This window comes from Peromyscus californicus, unplaced genomic scaffold (genome assembly GCF_007827085.1).
Source record: "Peromyscus californicus insignis strain IS unplaced genomic scaffold, ASM782708v3 Scaffold_9__1_contigs__length_137607984, whole genome shotgun sequence".
Taxonomy (NCBI): Eukaryota; Metazoa; Chordata; class Mammalia; order Rodentia; family Cricetidae; genus Peromyscus; species Peromyscus californicus.
In genome coordinates this window covers 12,643,697-12,660,689 of record NW_026294617.1, presented here as the reverse complement: position 1 = coordinate 12,660,689, position 16,993 = coordinate 12,643,697, and the positions used below count along the sequence as shown (strand labels likewise).

General features: G+C 42.1%; 1 protein-coding gene across 1 annotated transcript in view; it reads right to left on the bottom strand.

Moving 5' to 3' along the window:
• Mfn1 (mitofusin 1) overlaps positions 1-16,993 on the bottom strand; it is a 46,897-nt gene that overhangs the window by 29,663 nt on the left and 241 nt on the right. Inside the window, 4 exon segments of the mRNA XM_052732100.1 lie at positions 1,126-1,250; positions 8,025-8,187; positions 12,201-12,336; positions 14,833-14,951. Coding sequence (XP_052588060.1) covers positions 1,126-1,250; positions 8,025-8,187; positions 12,201-12,336; positions 14,833-14,944 — 536 coding nt within the window. The 5' untranslated portion in view covers positions 14,945-14,951.

The window sequence follows — 16,993 nt, the reverse complement described above, 5'->3', positions numbered from 1 at the left end:
CGGGATGAAAAAGTCATCAAAACTGAATGGTTTCCATGGAACACCAAATTGTTAATTGAAGAAACAAAAAGCATACCAAAAATGTTTGAATCCTTTGAATACTATAGGCAAGAAAAACACTCAACTGATGCTCACTACTTCATCAAGCACTAGTAAGATGATTTTAAAACACATGATGGGACCTGTGGCTATAGCTCAGAGCAGGGTATCTTCAAAGCACACCTTGTTTCAACCCCAATGCCAAACTAAATAAATAAATTTAAAACACATAAAAAATGCCTATCAATAAAAGCAATGGAAAAATTCAAAAACACTCTGTTACCTTCAGAGAATGCAAACCTCCTAGATTTTCCAGCGTTTCCTGACTGCACAGCACCAGGACTCACCTCCTCTGCGTTTCCTGACTGCACAGCACCAGGACTCATCTCCTCTGCACTTCCTAATGCACAGCACCAGGACTCATCTCCTCTGCGCTTCCTGACTGCACAGCACCAGGACTCATCTCCTCTGCGCTTCCTGACTGCACAGCACCAGGATTCATCTCCTCTGTGCTTCCTGACTGCACAGCACCAGGACTCACCTCCTCTGCACTTCCTGACTGCACAGCACCAGGACTCATCTCCTCTGCACTTCCTGACTGCACAGCACCAGGACTCACCTCCTCTGCGTTTCCTGACTGCACAGCACCAGGACTCATCTCCTCTGCACTTCCTAATGCACAGCACCAGGACTCATCTCCTCTGCGCTTCCTGACTGCACAGCACCAGGATTCATCTCCTCTGTGCTTCCTGACTGCACAGCACCAGGACTCACCTCCTCTGCACTTCCTAATGCACAGCACCAGGACTCATCTCCTCTGCGCTTCCTGACTGCACAGCACCAGGACTCACGTCCTCTGCACTTCCTAACTGCAAATACATTGTGATCAGCAGCTTCATGCTCCTGTGAACTGCTGCTCTTGCCATACACCTTCCCTGTCATAATGAACTATAGCCTCGGACAGAGAACCCAATAAGCCTTCTTCCCTCAAATTGCTTCTTGTCGGGTATTTGATCCCAGAGTGTGATAAGCAGCATTATTCTACCAAGAAAGCCTAGAGAAAACACAATTTGTATGTAAATTTACCTGTCTACTAAAACCAGGTCATCTCTCAAGAGGGCACATTTTGCTTTGGGCCAAAATACATGCACGAGGCAGCCAGCTTTCAAGTCTTTGTCCATATGGAGAGCATGAGCCAGCTGATTAACTGTCTAAAGTGAGAAGGAAAGAAAAAGAGGTTCAATTAAATAAAAACTAAAAATACTATGGCTTGGCATATCTATCTATCTATCTATCTATCTATCTATCTATCTATCTACCTATCTATCTTTTTTTTTTCTTTTTTGGTTTTTTCAAAACAGGGTTTCTCTGTGTAGTTTTGGTGCCTGTCCTGGATCTTGCTCTGTACACCAGGTTGGCCTCAAACTCACAGAGATCTGCCTGCCTCTGCCTCTCAAGTGCTGGGATTAAAGGCATGCACCACCATCGCCCAGCTTGGCACATCTATTTTAACCCAAGCTAGTGCTAACCATAGCCCAGATTGGCTATAGTTTTATATATATAAAATTACAGTTATACACATATTTATTTAAAATTTTAAAAAAATATACATATATATATTTAAATGTATATGGGTATTTTGCTTATATGTTTCTATGCACCATGTGCATGCCTGGTGCCCTCAGAGGCCAGAAGAGGGCATCAGATCCCCTGGAACTGGAGTTACAGGTGGTGGTGAACTGTTATATGGGTGCTGGGAATGAAACACAGGTCCTCTGCAGGAGCAGGCTGGACTCTTAACCACTGAGCCATCTATTTCTCCAGCCCCGAGAAACTTGTGTTAAAACCACATAGGAAACAAATAATATTTCTCCTTTGAAAGTTTACGCATACCATCTACTAAACAATCAGGGTTTGGAAACATAAACACTTAACAAATGGGACACTAGCAACAGAATCCACTGGAATTCCTGAGTGATGATGTTTATCATAAAGGATGAGTTATGGAGTCTGTTGTTTTTGCAAATTTGTATTTTCTAGTTTTTCTGAAATAAAGGTGACTGTTTAGCTATAATGGGGAAAATCATTTAGAAGAAGTGATACTAAAATCAATTTAAACACCCCACTGAAGTAAGGGAGGTCAATTCAAATTCGTCTAGCCAGGATTGGCCCCAAATTCATGGCTATCCTCAGGCCTCAGCTTCCTGAGTGCTAGGATTACAGGTGTGAGGCACCATACTTACATTCGTGAGGCAGAGCCAAATCTGTCTTTCAAGTTTGTTTTTTTCCTCATCAGGCAGTAATTCACAAAACCCTTGTCCCTGAAATCCCAAACCATTTTTAGTTCTCAAGATAACTTCTCAGGTATATTAACAAATGAAACCAGTGTACATTATTTAATGGAACTCATATGTGTGTTAGATAAACAGCACAAGAGACTTAAAGCAAAATTAGAAAATAAATTAAGGAAAGGACATACCACACACACCACTATAATTGTTACTAAAAGCAACTATTTAAGGGAATGGGGATCGATTGGCACAGTAATTGTCTATTCCCATGCTCTATCAGCACTGCATAAACAGAATGTGGTGGCACATGCCTCTGCTCTAATTATGGCATTGGGGAGGTAGAAAGGTCATACTTGGCTACATAGCCAGTTCAAGGTCAGCGTGGACTATATATAACTATATATATTCTTTAATAAAATAAATAAAACAAAGTGGCAGAGGCTGCAGAGATGGCTCAGAGGTTAAGAGCACTAGTTGCTCCTCCAGAGGACTTGGGTTTGGTTCCTAGCATCCACCCACCCACTGCAATCCCAAGGGATCGGAAGCCCTCTTCAGACTTCAACAGGCAAAGCATCCATGTAATAACCAGACATACACAGAAACAAAACCCATACACCCCCACAAAAAACAAGGGGATAGGGAAACATCTATTTTTCCACTATACTCCAAGTCTTGAGTGAGGCTGAAATGAAAAGTGACGGTGTTAGACACTTTCGTTAACTGGTTTTTTAGTTTATTTATGGCATGACTGTTTAGTCAGCATGTCTGTCTGTGCACCACCTGCAAGCTTAGTGCTCAGGGTGCCAGGTCACCTGAAAATGGAGTTACAGATGTCATGATCCACCATGTATGTTCTAGGAATGCCACCTGGGTCCCTTGGAAGGACAGCCAGTGATCTTAACCACAGAACCATCTCTCCAAGTTCCCATTTATTTGTTTTTAATATGGCTTGCTTTAATAAATGCTTTGATAGATGTATAAGACTATACGGCAATCTTATATATATACAGGATTTATAAAATTAAGATCCTAAAGGCTGGGCAGTGGCTCAGTGAGCACTTCCTAACACAAGACCCCGAGTTAGCTCCCTACCACCACAAACAGACAAGATTAGGGAAAAACACACAGGGCTGGAAAGATGGTTCTGCGGGTAAGAGTGGGCACTGCTCTGGCAGAAGACCTGAGTTTGGTTCCCAGCACCCACACTGGTGTGTCTCACAACTGCTTTAACTCCAGCTCTCTTCTGGCCTCCTCCATCACTGACTCCTGTGCACACATCCCCCTTTTCTCACCATCACTGACAGTTCTGAGTGAGTGTACAAGCAGACATGTGGGCAGGCACACACATACACACACTTAAAAATAAAACAAAATGGATGGCACAGCAGTTTAGAGCACCTGTTTCTGGGTTCGGTTCCCAGCATCCACATGGTGGCTCACAACCACCTGTAACTCCGGTTCCAGGGGGTCTACACCCTCTTCTGACCTCCACAGGCACCAGGCACATACATGGTACACAGACATGCATGCAGGCAAAATACTCACACATATAAAACAAAACTTTCTAAAAATTTTTAAAAAGAAAACTATAGAAAATAAAATATCCAAGAGAATTGTGATGAGGTTTGAGGGCTTTATTTTATGACAGGGTCTCACCATGCTGGCCTGGAACTCAGAGACCTGCCTGCCTCTGCATTAACCCATCACTATGTCCATCCTTTTTTCTCTTTTAAGGTGTGAGTTATTTTTAGTGTTGAAAATACAGAACAGAACAGTATTTGTGAGAATGCAAGTACTTAATGAGGTATGAGCTATTATGGCTGTGTTCTAAGTCAAATATCATGTACAGGACTAAAGGTTTATTATCCTAAAGGGGGCCACCCCTTGGGGTCATTTCCGTTTGGGAGCAGGGGAGAGAAACAAAGAACATTGAAGAAAGAGAACCTAAAGCAGAGAGCACAGAGAGGAAAGACATTATCATGTCCATAAATATCACACAGTAAAGTTTCCCAAGACTCAAATGATTCAACACAAATAATTCAAACTCCAATTTGGCAAAAAGTCTTAACTACAAAGTAACGGTAGTGCCTGGGGTGGTTTGACTGAGAATAGCCCCCAGAGGCTCATATATTTGAATACCTGTTCTGAAGTTGGTGGAAATGTTTGGGAAAGATTAGAAGGTGTTGACTTGTTGGAGGTATGTCACTAGGGGTGGGATTGAGGTTTCAAAAACCCTCACCATTCCCAGTTAGCTCTCTCTGCCTCATGCTTGCAGATAAGATGTGAGTTCTCAGCTACTGTCTTAGCACTGTACCTGCCTGCCCACTGCCATGTTTCCTGCCATGATGGTCATGGACTCACTCTGAAACAATAAACAATAAACTCTTTCTTCTATAAATTGTGTTTTACATGGTAATAGAAAAGTAACTAAGAAATACCTTTAATTGTGTGTCAGAAGTTTGATGGATATTACCTAACCCCAGCATTCGAGAGGCAGAGGCAGGGCATCTCTGTAAGTTAGAGGCCAGCCTGGTCTACACAGAAAATTTCAGGTCAGTCAAGGATACATAATGAGACCCTGTCTTAAAATAATAATAAATTTTCAGATTGAGGAAGACCCTGTCTCAAAAAAATAATAAATTTTAAGATTGAGGAATATTTTCATAATATCTCATTTTCTTCTCTCATAACTAATTTGAAGGGTGTGCACCATCCATGAAGGTGTATAACAGACTGACAACTTAATCCAGGTCATATCGCAAGCTCACAAAACTAAACTAATGACCTCACCTACAGTTTACCAAAATCAGAAATAGCACGGAGATGGGAATGCAGCTCCATGGCACAGCATCTGACTAGAATGTACAGAGTCTTACATTCAATTCCCAGCATACATGTACACATTCACACAGAGGTATGGGTCTTCAAAACTTTTGTGTTTGTGATCTTTCTATTTAAGGTGGCTATGACTAGGTGTGGTGGCACACTTGGAAATCCTAGCACTAATGAGAATATCCAGGAGGTTCTAAAATTTAAGGTTAGTACAGACTACAAAATAAAGCCCTCTTGTAAAAAGAGGTTGGAAGACAGGCTCTGTAAAATGCTTCCTATACAAGCATGAAGATCTGAGTTCTGATCCCTAATACCCAACTTAGAGATGGGCATACCACTGCATGGTGGTAATTCCACTGAGAGGGATATGGAGGCAGGCATTTGCTGGCACACCTCCATCAGTGTGATGAATCAGTGATTCCCATTCAACGAGAGACTATATCACAGAAAAGAAAGTGGAGAGTAGCTGAGGAAGACATCTGACATCAACTCCTGAGGTCCGCATGCATGTGCATAGGTGAATGCATGTGAGTGCATACAACATGTCATAGTTGTATGTATACAACTATGACATGTTGTATGCACTCACATGCATTCACACATGCATGCACATAGGGACACACACATAAATACTTGGGTAAGATAAGGCTCAGCAGTAAAGCACCTCCTTAGCCTGGGTCCAAAAGGTACTAAAGACAATGTCTTTCTAAATCCTATCAGGCCAAAGTTAACAACAAACGTTCTAGTTTCTTGGCATTTTATTCTTTTGTTGGCTGAAGCAGTACAGCAACACTGAATTAAATTTATAAAACAAGGCCAGTGACTTGGCTCAGTGGGTAAGATTCATTTGTGATACCATCCTACAAGGACTCCAATTTGCAGTAAGGCTCGTTAAGGAAGGTAATGGCTCAGTTACCTTAAGCCTACTGGCTATGGGTGGGTTAGGACTTCTGTTGGTCTTTTCTGTGTCAAACACACAGATTGCAAGTCCAGCGCCACTTTGAGATCTTTGGCAGCAGTTAACTCTGCAGCTCACACACGACTGAGCCTGTATGATAATGAGTATTCAGAGACGGGTAATGCCTGGGGGGCGCTTACCAACCTAAGACAGAGCACCTGTGTGGCCTGGGTAGGCGTCTCCATGACAGGTAAGGTGACCTGCTGACATCCCACGCAACCTAAGTCAGAAGCTCATTTTTTAGTAAAAGGGGGGACCTGTAAGGTCCTGGCCCCCGTTTTGGGTAACTGTTGCCTTGCTTGCTGACCTTGACCTTGATATCCTCCCTATGCTAATTCCCTGCCGGGTTCCACCCTTCTGAATGCTTAAGGGAAGTTCCTTGTCTGTGTATCCTGCATATTGGGCGTTAACAGCTTAGATGCAAGATTGTAAAACATCGGTAGCGAACTTCTACCCTCCAGCGTTCTCCCATTGTGCTGTAAGCCTGTATTTAAGACCTCTTCCCTCCTTCATTAAACTGCATTCGGCATAAAAAAAAAAAAAAGCCAAGTTACAACGCAGCAACCAGACTTCATGGGAGAATCCACGACAGCTAGCCAGACCTCCTCCAAGAATATAGAAAGCATTCAACATTAGTAAAACCCTGTAACAATGCAGGATTTTGTTTTCTTTTGTTCTTTCTCTGTTGTAGAATATTGTTTTAAGGTGTGATACTTTTGTTTATATTGCATTTGTTTAACTCTGTAAAGCTGTGACACTGTGTCTGTCTAAAACACCTGATGGTCTAATAAAGAACTGAAAGGCCAATTTAAAAAAAAAAAAAAGAGTCATTTGCTGGGACCACATTGTGGAAAGAGCAAGCTGACTCCCACAAGTTGTTCTCTAACTTCCATATACCCATCAAGACATTTGAATACACAAACACACATATTCACAAAACAAATGTAATAAAACCCCATAATTTTTATAAAGAAATTAATGAAATACCTAGGGAAACAGTTCAGGTATTAAACTCTTGCTACCATGTTCAAGGACCTAAAATTGCCACTGGCCCTTGTCTCAGAAATCTGCATTTACTCATGAGTACGCTTAGTGATTTTTCCTAAGGTAAAAGAATTTAAGTCAAGTTTTGAAAAAGGACAAAGGTCAAACATGATGGTACATGTCTTTACATCTCAGTACTCAGGAGTCAGAGGCAGGCAAATCTCTGTGAGTTCAAGGCCAGTGTGATCTATATTGAGAGTTTTAAGCCAGAAATATCAACATAGTGAGAACCTATCTCAATTTAAAAAAAAAAAAAAGAAAAAGAAAAAGAAGTTAAGATTAAAAAGATTTAACAGCAATTTTCCAACAATAACTTATTCTTACTAAATCAGTTTTTAAAGAAAACTCTTAATTTGGCTTGGGGGTTAAAAGCATTGGCTGCTCTTCTAGAACTGCTCTGAAGTTTAGTCCCCAGCACCCACAGAGTAGCTCACAACTGTCTCTAACTCCAGTTCTGGGGATGCAGTGCCCTCTTCTGTCCCCAGCTCGCACTGCATGCACCTGGTGGACATAAATGTAGGTAAAACACTCATACACATAAAATAAAAATAAAAATAAAATAAAGACCTAATCCTATTTTTATTTAAGGTTACGGACAGGGCTAGTGGCAGAGTTTACCTAACATGCATGAGGCCCTGGGTTCTATTACCCCCAAACCCCAGGAAAAATAAGTTACCAATTTTATACTTCCAGTAATTTATCTCTCAGGAAAATACTTTTAGAACTCAAAATATTAGCAATGGCTTTGCAAGCTGTCAAAGTGAGTATCACTAGTTTTTTCATGCCTAGCCATATGGACATCCTACAAAATCTTACAACTGCAAGGTATTTCCAGGTGCATTATGGGTTGGGTAGTATACCTTCACACTTTTCTTTTCATCTGACCCTTCGGTCATAAGGTAGGCTTTATCTCCATCGGTTCCCTCGACACTCAGGAAGCAGTTGGTTGTGTGGCCAATCCCGCTAGGGAGAACTTTATCCCACAGCATTGCATTGATGACAGAGCTCTTGCCACTACTCGTCCTGAGGAACATGCAAAACAAGGGGTCAAAACATGCTCTACTGGGCTCAAACCAACACTTCCACAGCTCAGCTTCACAGACAGCACCTTTTATAGAGAGACCATGGAGAACGCACACCTGTAACCTAGAACTTGGGAGGTAGAGACAGGAGTACCAGTTCAGCTGCACAAGACAAAGTAAAGAAAAAAAACAACACAGGCAGATAAGGAAGACAGACAAGTGCTGTTAAATATTAGCAGTGTACATTTAGAGAAGATAACGTGCTAGAAAAATGTGGCAATTTGAAAACAAACATCAAAATTCTGTGGTACATTTCCTATTCCCAGATGAGGTCTAATGTCCCATCTTCAATCTAGGCTGGACTGTGACTGCTTCCCAAGTGACACTGGGTGGCTTCCAAGGCTGAACATAAAAGGCAATGCAGCTCCTTCCTGTTTACTGGGCCACATGCACTGGGAATCTTGCCACAGAAGAAGAGGTCAACTACAATGACTGCTGTGCCACAGTTAAGTCAAGCTGATGGGAGGGCTGGCAAGGCATGCCAGTTGAATCTCCAAGTCACTCTAGCCCAGTACCAGACCTGAGAGTGAAGATATCCAATCATTTCACCCTCCAGTATTGAGCAACCTCAATTTTCAGGAACAAAGACAGGCTGTCTCCACTGTGTCCTGTCTGAACTAAGAATTGATGTGTACACTGAAATATGGAAGTTTGTTTGTTTGTTTGCTTGTTTGTTTGTTTGTTGAGACAGTGTTTCTCTGTGTAGCCCTGACTGTCCTAGAACTCACTCTGTAGACCAAGCTGGTCTCAAACTCAAGAGATTCACCTGCCTCTGCCTCAAGAGTGCTGAGATTAAAGGTATGTGGCACCACTGCCCAGCAGTGATTCTCGAAACTAGTTTGGGTTCCCTACCCCTTTCAAAATCTGGGAGAATACCAATAATACCAAGCCCTCAGGTACATTATGAATTACAGAATCAGACTATAAAGTTACACCCAAGCACAGGTATCCTCCTCCTGTGCCTAACAATACTGGGATCACAGATAAGTACCACCATGTATGAATCTGTTTTTATAAAGTTTTATCTCCAGCCACCAGTCACCTACCTCCTGAGAACTCAAAATTTCCAATTCTGAAATCATTTAGTGACCAGCCCTAACCTAAAATTATCTAAGGGCTACCCTATCTCACTCAGGCTCATTAGCATAAATCCAAGTATGATCAAAGGAGTTCATTACAAATAATAAAAGCTATTCCTATCACTCAGGAAATTCTAAGGGTTTTAGCAAGTCTGTGATAGGAAGGGCCATGAATGCCAAATACACATCTCCTGTTGTAGCATCCCAATTACCCCTGGTTTCCTGACCTGTGTGGCATCTCTATCTCATGGACGGTCCCTCTTCTCCCCATCCTGCTATTACTCTCCCTTTTCCCAGCGCATAATCTCACCAACTCCCCAGATCGCAATTACCAACATCAGTCAATAATTTCGAAACTTCCTAGAATTTGCCTAGGTTGCAATTTCAACTATCCAACTTGGCAGTTTGAAAAAATTTATTTAAATAAGCACCAACGATACACATCTACATCATAAGAACACCAACACCTGTTCACAAAAATACCACAATAAATGACATTCAACCAACCAAGTAATCTGTGGCTCTCACCTTTCTGAATAACTTCTAGGCTACCCTAATTATTTTTATTTACGTGTGTGTGTGTGGACCTGCTTATTGGTATGTGTACCTTGTGCATCTACTGCTCATGGAAGCTAGAACAGGGCATTGGATCCACTGGAACTGGAGTTATAGGGAATTGTGAGCCACCATGTGGGTGCTGGGAACTGAACCCTGGTACTCTTCAAGAACAGCAAGTACTCTTAATCACTGTGTGGCTCCTGGTCCCTAGTTACTCTTTTATATCTCTTATCAACCCTTCCTGTAACCACACAAACTAGGATCTTCAAGTTTCTCACTTCCTACCTCCTATTCCCATCCAATCTATCCTCTGTGCTCCACATCCAACACTGTAACTGTTAACTCTATATCCTCTCATTTACCTTTCAAAGCATGAAGTATACAGAACTTACCGTGCTCTGTGAGGTCTTCAGCAAACAGGACCACTTCTCTTCCCTCGCTCTGCTAATGTTCCCGAGTATCTCAAACCTAACTTACAGTTCTCCAAACACATTATGGTCTCTCTCTCCCTTTCCATTTACCACTCTCTGCAAGAAATGGGCTCTGGGCCCAGCTCCTAGCCAAAGCTTACTCCTCAGCTAATGATGGGTTTATAGGCTTAATAAACTCACAGCAAGCTGAAAGTATGTTGTAGAAATACATATTCTCCTGGCCTCCCCAACATTACAGCTGAGTGATCATGTGGCTGACTAGGAACTGTGGCTCCCAGCCACACCCTAATCAAGTCTTCTACTACACAAGAGTATGTACTGCTTCCACAACATCATGTATGGGCAGGGAGTGAAGTCAGCCACTATAAGTCAGGGACCACCTGTTCCTCTCCTCTCTCTTAGTCTCAAGAAAGCCATCAGTCACCACCATCTACGGGTCTCTTCCTACCACTTCACTCTAATCTTAGGTGAAGCCTATTCATGGAGCTGCCTCTCTCTAAACTTGTGTAAGGCCTGAGAATACTGTGCCAAGTAGAAGCAGCAGAGAATAAAACAAAATAATAGGACACTGTGAAAGGCTTAGAGGGACTTTAACAGGATACTTCAAGAATAGAATTGGCTGCGGAGGAAGCCATGTGACTGAACGCCTGCCGAGCACATGATGCAGACTGGTTCAACTCCTAGCACTATCACAATATTATTACTCCTAGAAACAGAATGAAACACAGAACTGACTTGGGAAGCTAACACAGGAGAATCAGTTCATGGCCACCTTTGGCTACCCTGTCTCAAGAGAGCAAACTAAATAAACAAATAGCATCTGAGAAGGAATCTTTCAGCTGCAGGAGCCAGGAAAGCCTTCTGAGGTAGTAGCACTTGGGATGAGCCATGAAGAGTGATCTAGGCACCAACAATCACAACTGCAAAAGCCTTAGTGAGAAACAGCTTGAGTCCATGCCATGAGTTTAGTAAATAAATAAATGCCATTACTGGCTAAAAAAAATGAAAAAGACAGTTGAGACAAGAAGTATAGGGCTAGTCATTTGCCCTTGTGTCCCTAGGGCTGAACAGAGCACACACAGTGAGCAGGGAGCTAACAATCTTTTTCCTTTGCAGTGATGGTGATCAAGCCAGGGCCTCGTGCATACTAGGCAGGCTTTGATCACAGGCCACATCTCCAGTTCAACACCCGATAGTTAGATGAGTATATCAGATGTGACAAAGATCACTCCATCACCTAGACACACTGACATCTTCCTCTGGGAATCCTGAGTTGAGTCTTATGGAAGACATCCTTAATAATCGATGAGTGGTGGCATAGGTCTTTAATCCTACCACTCTACTCACAAAGCAGAGGCAGGCAGATCTCTGTGAGTTCAAGACCAGCCTTGTTTACATGGCAAGTTCCAGGATGGCCAAGGATACATAATGAGACCCCCAGTCTCAAGTTAAAATAAAATAATCAATATGAACCTAGAAAAATAACTCACCACCTAGATATGGTGGCACAAGTGAGGATTCAAGGCAGCCCTGGCTACATAGCAAACTGGAGCCCAGCCTAGGCTACATGAAACCTTCTCAAGAAGAAAAGGAGAAAAAAGAAAATTACTCATCATGGTCTTCATTACCCATCTCTCCATCTTTCTAACTGACTAAAAGCCAACCCTTGAGAGATGAGAGTCCTTAGAAGAGAACGTATGCCAGCTCTCACAAAGCTTCACGTTCATTCAGGATAGGGACAAGGTAAGAGCTACAATACTTAACCTAAGGAGAAGCTGTTGTGGGGAAGAGAGAAGAATGCAACCCACTGAAACACCAGACGCGGTTGATATGAGAATAAAAAGCTGACCTGTGCAGCTCACCCCAGGGGAATCATAAAGGTTTACCTGCCAAAAAACGCCACTTTCATATGTCTCCGTGACAGCACCTCCCCAATGACAGCAAGCTTGTTTCTGTAGCCCTGTATTTCCACCAGATCATCCTCAGTTGCTATTCGATCAAGTTCCGGATTCCTGTATGTTGCTGCAAAGTTCAAACAGTGTTAGAAAAAATGATATAAATGAATTCTGATAATTATACAACTGTATGCATTTTGAGTTGTTCTACACTAACATATCACTTGAAAAATCTGAGTAGTTGGTCTCTTTTTTCTTTTTTTTTTAGAATGCGTGTGTCAGGTAGTTAGTCTAGGACCGCATACACGCAAGGCAGGTGCTCTACTGCTAAGCTACAACCTTGAATATCTGGTAATAGCTGAGTGCCCACTGTGATGACTATCCTGCCTGAAAGAATTTCAAAAATATTAAAGATTTCAAGAACTTGGTGAAAGGGATTACTTAATATTTATCTAGTGTTCAAAATTACAAACCATATGTGAAACAAAATCCCCGTTTTAAAGAGAGAAATGAGAACCTACTAGCCATCTACTTTTGTTCAAGTTGATCCTGAACTGGAAAGGAGCGCCACATGCTGAACTGTGACGTTCCTACCTCTCAGATACAAAGACAGGGTTCAGTTTGAGCCAGGAAAGCCCTCGCTTCTTGTCACTTCACAGCTTGATTTCCACGAGGAAGGGATACAACAGTCCAACCAGTAAGAAAAGGCAGAGAGAAAGATTTACAGACTGAAGCAGAAGCTGGGCTTATCAGAACCAGGGGACCTATCCACATAACCCTAACCAAGGGCAGAGGAAGTTCTAAGATCACGGGTTTGAAAAGGAGCAAAATGAGCCTGGTGGTGGTGGCACACATCTTTAATCCCAGCACTCGGGAGGTAGAGACGGGCGGATCTCTGTGAGTTCGAGGCCAACCTGGTCTATAGAGTGAGTTCTAGGACAGCCAGAGCTACACAGAGAAACCCTGTCTTCAAAAAACAAAAGGATAGAAACAGTCACTGTTTTCTCATCCTAGTAATAGGAGAGAAAACTAATACTGTCTTTTTGCCTCTCTTTGAAGATAAGACATGGAGACTCATTTTGTTATCATAACCAGAGACACTTAGAACTAACTCAGTGCTCAAGTGATTAGGCTTAAGCTTTTTGCACCTCATTTTACATTTCATGTACATTAATAAAGCATTTACAACGGGTGAATAATGGAAAGACTGGCACTCAACTTGCTATGTAGCTGAGGACCTTGAACTCCTGATACTACAGGCTTGCACCACCAAGCCAAGGTTGTGATTCTTTTTTTTTTTTTGGTTTTTTCAAGACAGGGTTTCTCTGTAGTTTTGGTGCCTGTCCTGGATCTCACTCTGTAGACCAGGCTGGCCTCGAACTCACAGAGACCCACTTGGCTCTGCTGGGATTAAAGGCATGCGCCACCACTGCCCAGCCCAAGGTTGTGATTCTTAAATCCTTACCTTACATATTATACTTCTTGTTATTTCTCATTTTACACTTCTTGATTTATGTTTCTATTTGCTAGCCCCCTCCCCGCCCTTGGAAATTTTAGAACAAGTCAAAAAAAATTCAGATTCTAATACTGCCTTTTCACTAACTCCCAGCATATGTTCAAGCTATAATTGACAGGCTTCAAAAAAGAAAATACTACATTCAACTTCAGTTTTACTCCCTGTCAACTTTAGGAGACGGTATTTTCCACAAGTCACTGTGTTGGCTCAGTCTTCCAAAACTGGAAATAAACCTTTGTATTTTCTCACTCAATGAAACTTGGGCTACGTGATATTTGGAATTGGAGATAATCAAAGTTCCAGACCTAAGGAGCTCAAAATCTGGTGAGGGAGATTTAAAGGAACAAGTGGGGAAATGTTTGCTTCAACCAAGAGATTAAATGGTTCCCCAATGTCATTGGAAATATTCTAAGAATTCCTTACTTTTCATTGTAAACCCAACAGACAGATATCCTAAGAACCTGCAGAAATTCCAATAGTTCTCTTTAAATTAGTATATCCTGAAAAAACAATTGAGGCTACCTTTGAGCAGTTACACAAACAAAAGGAAAATATTTATCCTTTCCCAAAGCAACTACATCTCATGTGAGGGAAGAGATAAGCCTGAGATTCTAAAATTGCTCAAGGACAAATCGTGGAGGAGACATATGTAATGGCTGCATACAGACTGCCTGATTGTGGGCAAATCCAGCTTTGTGATCTTGGGGCAAGTTGCTTATCTGCACAGTGCCTTTAAAATGAGTATGCTTCTAACTTACCTACTGGTTTTATGAGGATTACAGAAATTTTAAATTTCATAATTAAACATTCAGACCACTATTTCTTAACTGTGAAATTGCTTTTACTCACTATGGTACTGTTCTCAGAATACAGAACAATGTGAATTCAACATCTAAACCTGAGCAAGGCACACGCCTGTACACCCAGCAGTCAGGAGGCAGAGGCAGGAGGATCAGGAGTTTAAAGCCATTCTTGGCTACAGAGCCAGTTCAAAGCCAGCCTGATCTCAAAAAAAGAAATAAAACAAAATAAAGAACTAAAGTTGAAATAATAAAACACTTGTACATATTTTCAACAGTCATTGTAGAAATTTTAAGAGGTACCAACCTTCAACAAAATGTGACCCTTCGGTAACAAACTCCAGTAACTGGCCAAAGATTGCAGTGATGGCCTTCTTAGCCAGCACAAAGTGCTTCAGCGGAGACACGGTTTCTGCCATTATGCACCTAGGGTGGGAAAAGGTGAGAAAAGTAATAATTAGCCTCTGGGTGCGGCACGCCTGGAGTCTCAGCTATGGGGCAGGCTGAGGCAGGAGGTACACTTGAGCCCAGGAAATCCAGTTCTACTTGGACAACATAACATAGCAGGGCTTTCCTCATTGCCAAAGCTCTAATTAAACTGAATAATAAGGGGTCTGAAGAGGTGGTTCAGTGGTTAAGAGCACTGGCTGCTCTTCTTGAGGACCCTGGTTCAATTCCCAGCACCCACATAGTAGCTCATAAGTGTCTATGACTCTAGTTCTAGGGGGTCTGATGCCCTCCTCTGGCTTCCACAGGCACCAGGCACACACATGGTGTACACAGACTTACAGCCACAGTACCCATACACATAAAATAAAAATTATTAAAAAAAAAGAAAAAGAAGTCATTTTTAAGAGATAATAAAAAATAAAAATAAACTGAATAATAAGGAAGCTGTGCAACCCAGCAGTGAGGAGGATGAAGCAGCAGACCTAGTTTAAAACAAAACCAATCAAACAAAAACACTCTGGGACCCTCAAAATGGCTAAGCCTGAGGACCTGAGTTCAATGCCCAGAAACCCACGGATGGAAGGAAAGAACCAACTCCTTACTGTTCTCTGCCTCCAACACAAATTCCAACATCCCCACATATAAATAAAATGTAACTTCAAAAAACATAGGATAAAAATGTGCACATTTCTGGGGCTGGGGATGTCTCAGTAGTTAAGATCACTTGTTGATCTTCAGGAGGCCTCAATTGGGTTCCCAGAACCCACACAAAGTTGCTCTGTAACAACCATCTGTAACTCCAGTTCCAGGGGATCTGACGCCCTCTTCTGACCTCCAAGGGCACTAGGAATAACATATACATAAACACACACACACACACACACACACACACACACAAAACAACTAAAGACAAAACAAAAAATATGTCTTAAAATCGTAAGTATTCTAATCCCTGCCAGTTTGTGTCTCAATTCCTTAATGGCAAAAACTAACCTGACCAAACAGACCGAATGCCTTAGTTAATTTTTTAGGTAATTTATTTATTTTAAGAAATCATTTTAGTCAGAAACTGAAGACTACTCTTGAATGACCTCTTACTAGAACAGGTGAAATCTGCCTCCCCTGGTGCTACCTGTAATCCAGTTACTCAGGAGGCTAAGGCAAGAAAATCTGCAAATTCAAGGTCCACTGAGGCAACAATGAGTTGCAGGCTTGCCTGGGCCACTTAGTAAGACCCTGTCTCAAAACGAAAAGTTTAGAAACGGGTTGGGGCTGTGTGTGTGTGTGTGTGTGTGTGTGTGTGTGTAGTGGCTCAGTGGTAAAGCACTTGCCTAGCATGGGGGCATGTGCGCGCTTGCGTGTGTGTGTGTGTGTGTGTGTGTGTGTGTGTGTGTGTGTGTGTGTGTGTGTGTAGTGGCTCAGTGGTAAAGCACTTGCCTAGCATGTGAGACCTGTGAAGATTCCTTGGTTCTGGAAAAATGAATATGTAAATAAATAATGTAAAATCCGTAAAGGCTAATGACAGAAATCTTGGTTGTATTTCCTACTTTATTTCTCTTGAGTGAAGATGAAACTATTGTAGCTAAGCTGCGGTTGCGTGTGACTCTTAAGCACATCAGGGAACTGGGTTAGGGAGAGGAAGCCAAGATCTCAAGCCATAACTAAGTTATTAACTTTCCCAATTGACGGTGTAGAAAAGAAAGTAAAATTCCCTGGTCACAATGCAGTACAGACACTGAGAAAGCAACAGCTTTCATCACAATTAAGGATTCAAGACTTAAAGGAGGCATGACGGCTTCTAGAAAAAGTCCCCAAACTTCAAGGAATGTTAAATGTAAAATAACAATAAAGACGTTGTACCTGGAAGCTTCTTATGAAAAGACACCAAAGACGACCACACACTAACCCCGGTGTGCGTGAAATGAAGCGCCGTGGCCACCAGGAGGGTAGATCCCTCCAGAACTGACGGCGCGGAGGAGGTGCGTGGGGAGAGGAAGCCGCGTGGGCCGTGAGCTGGC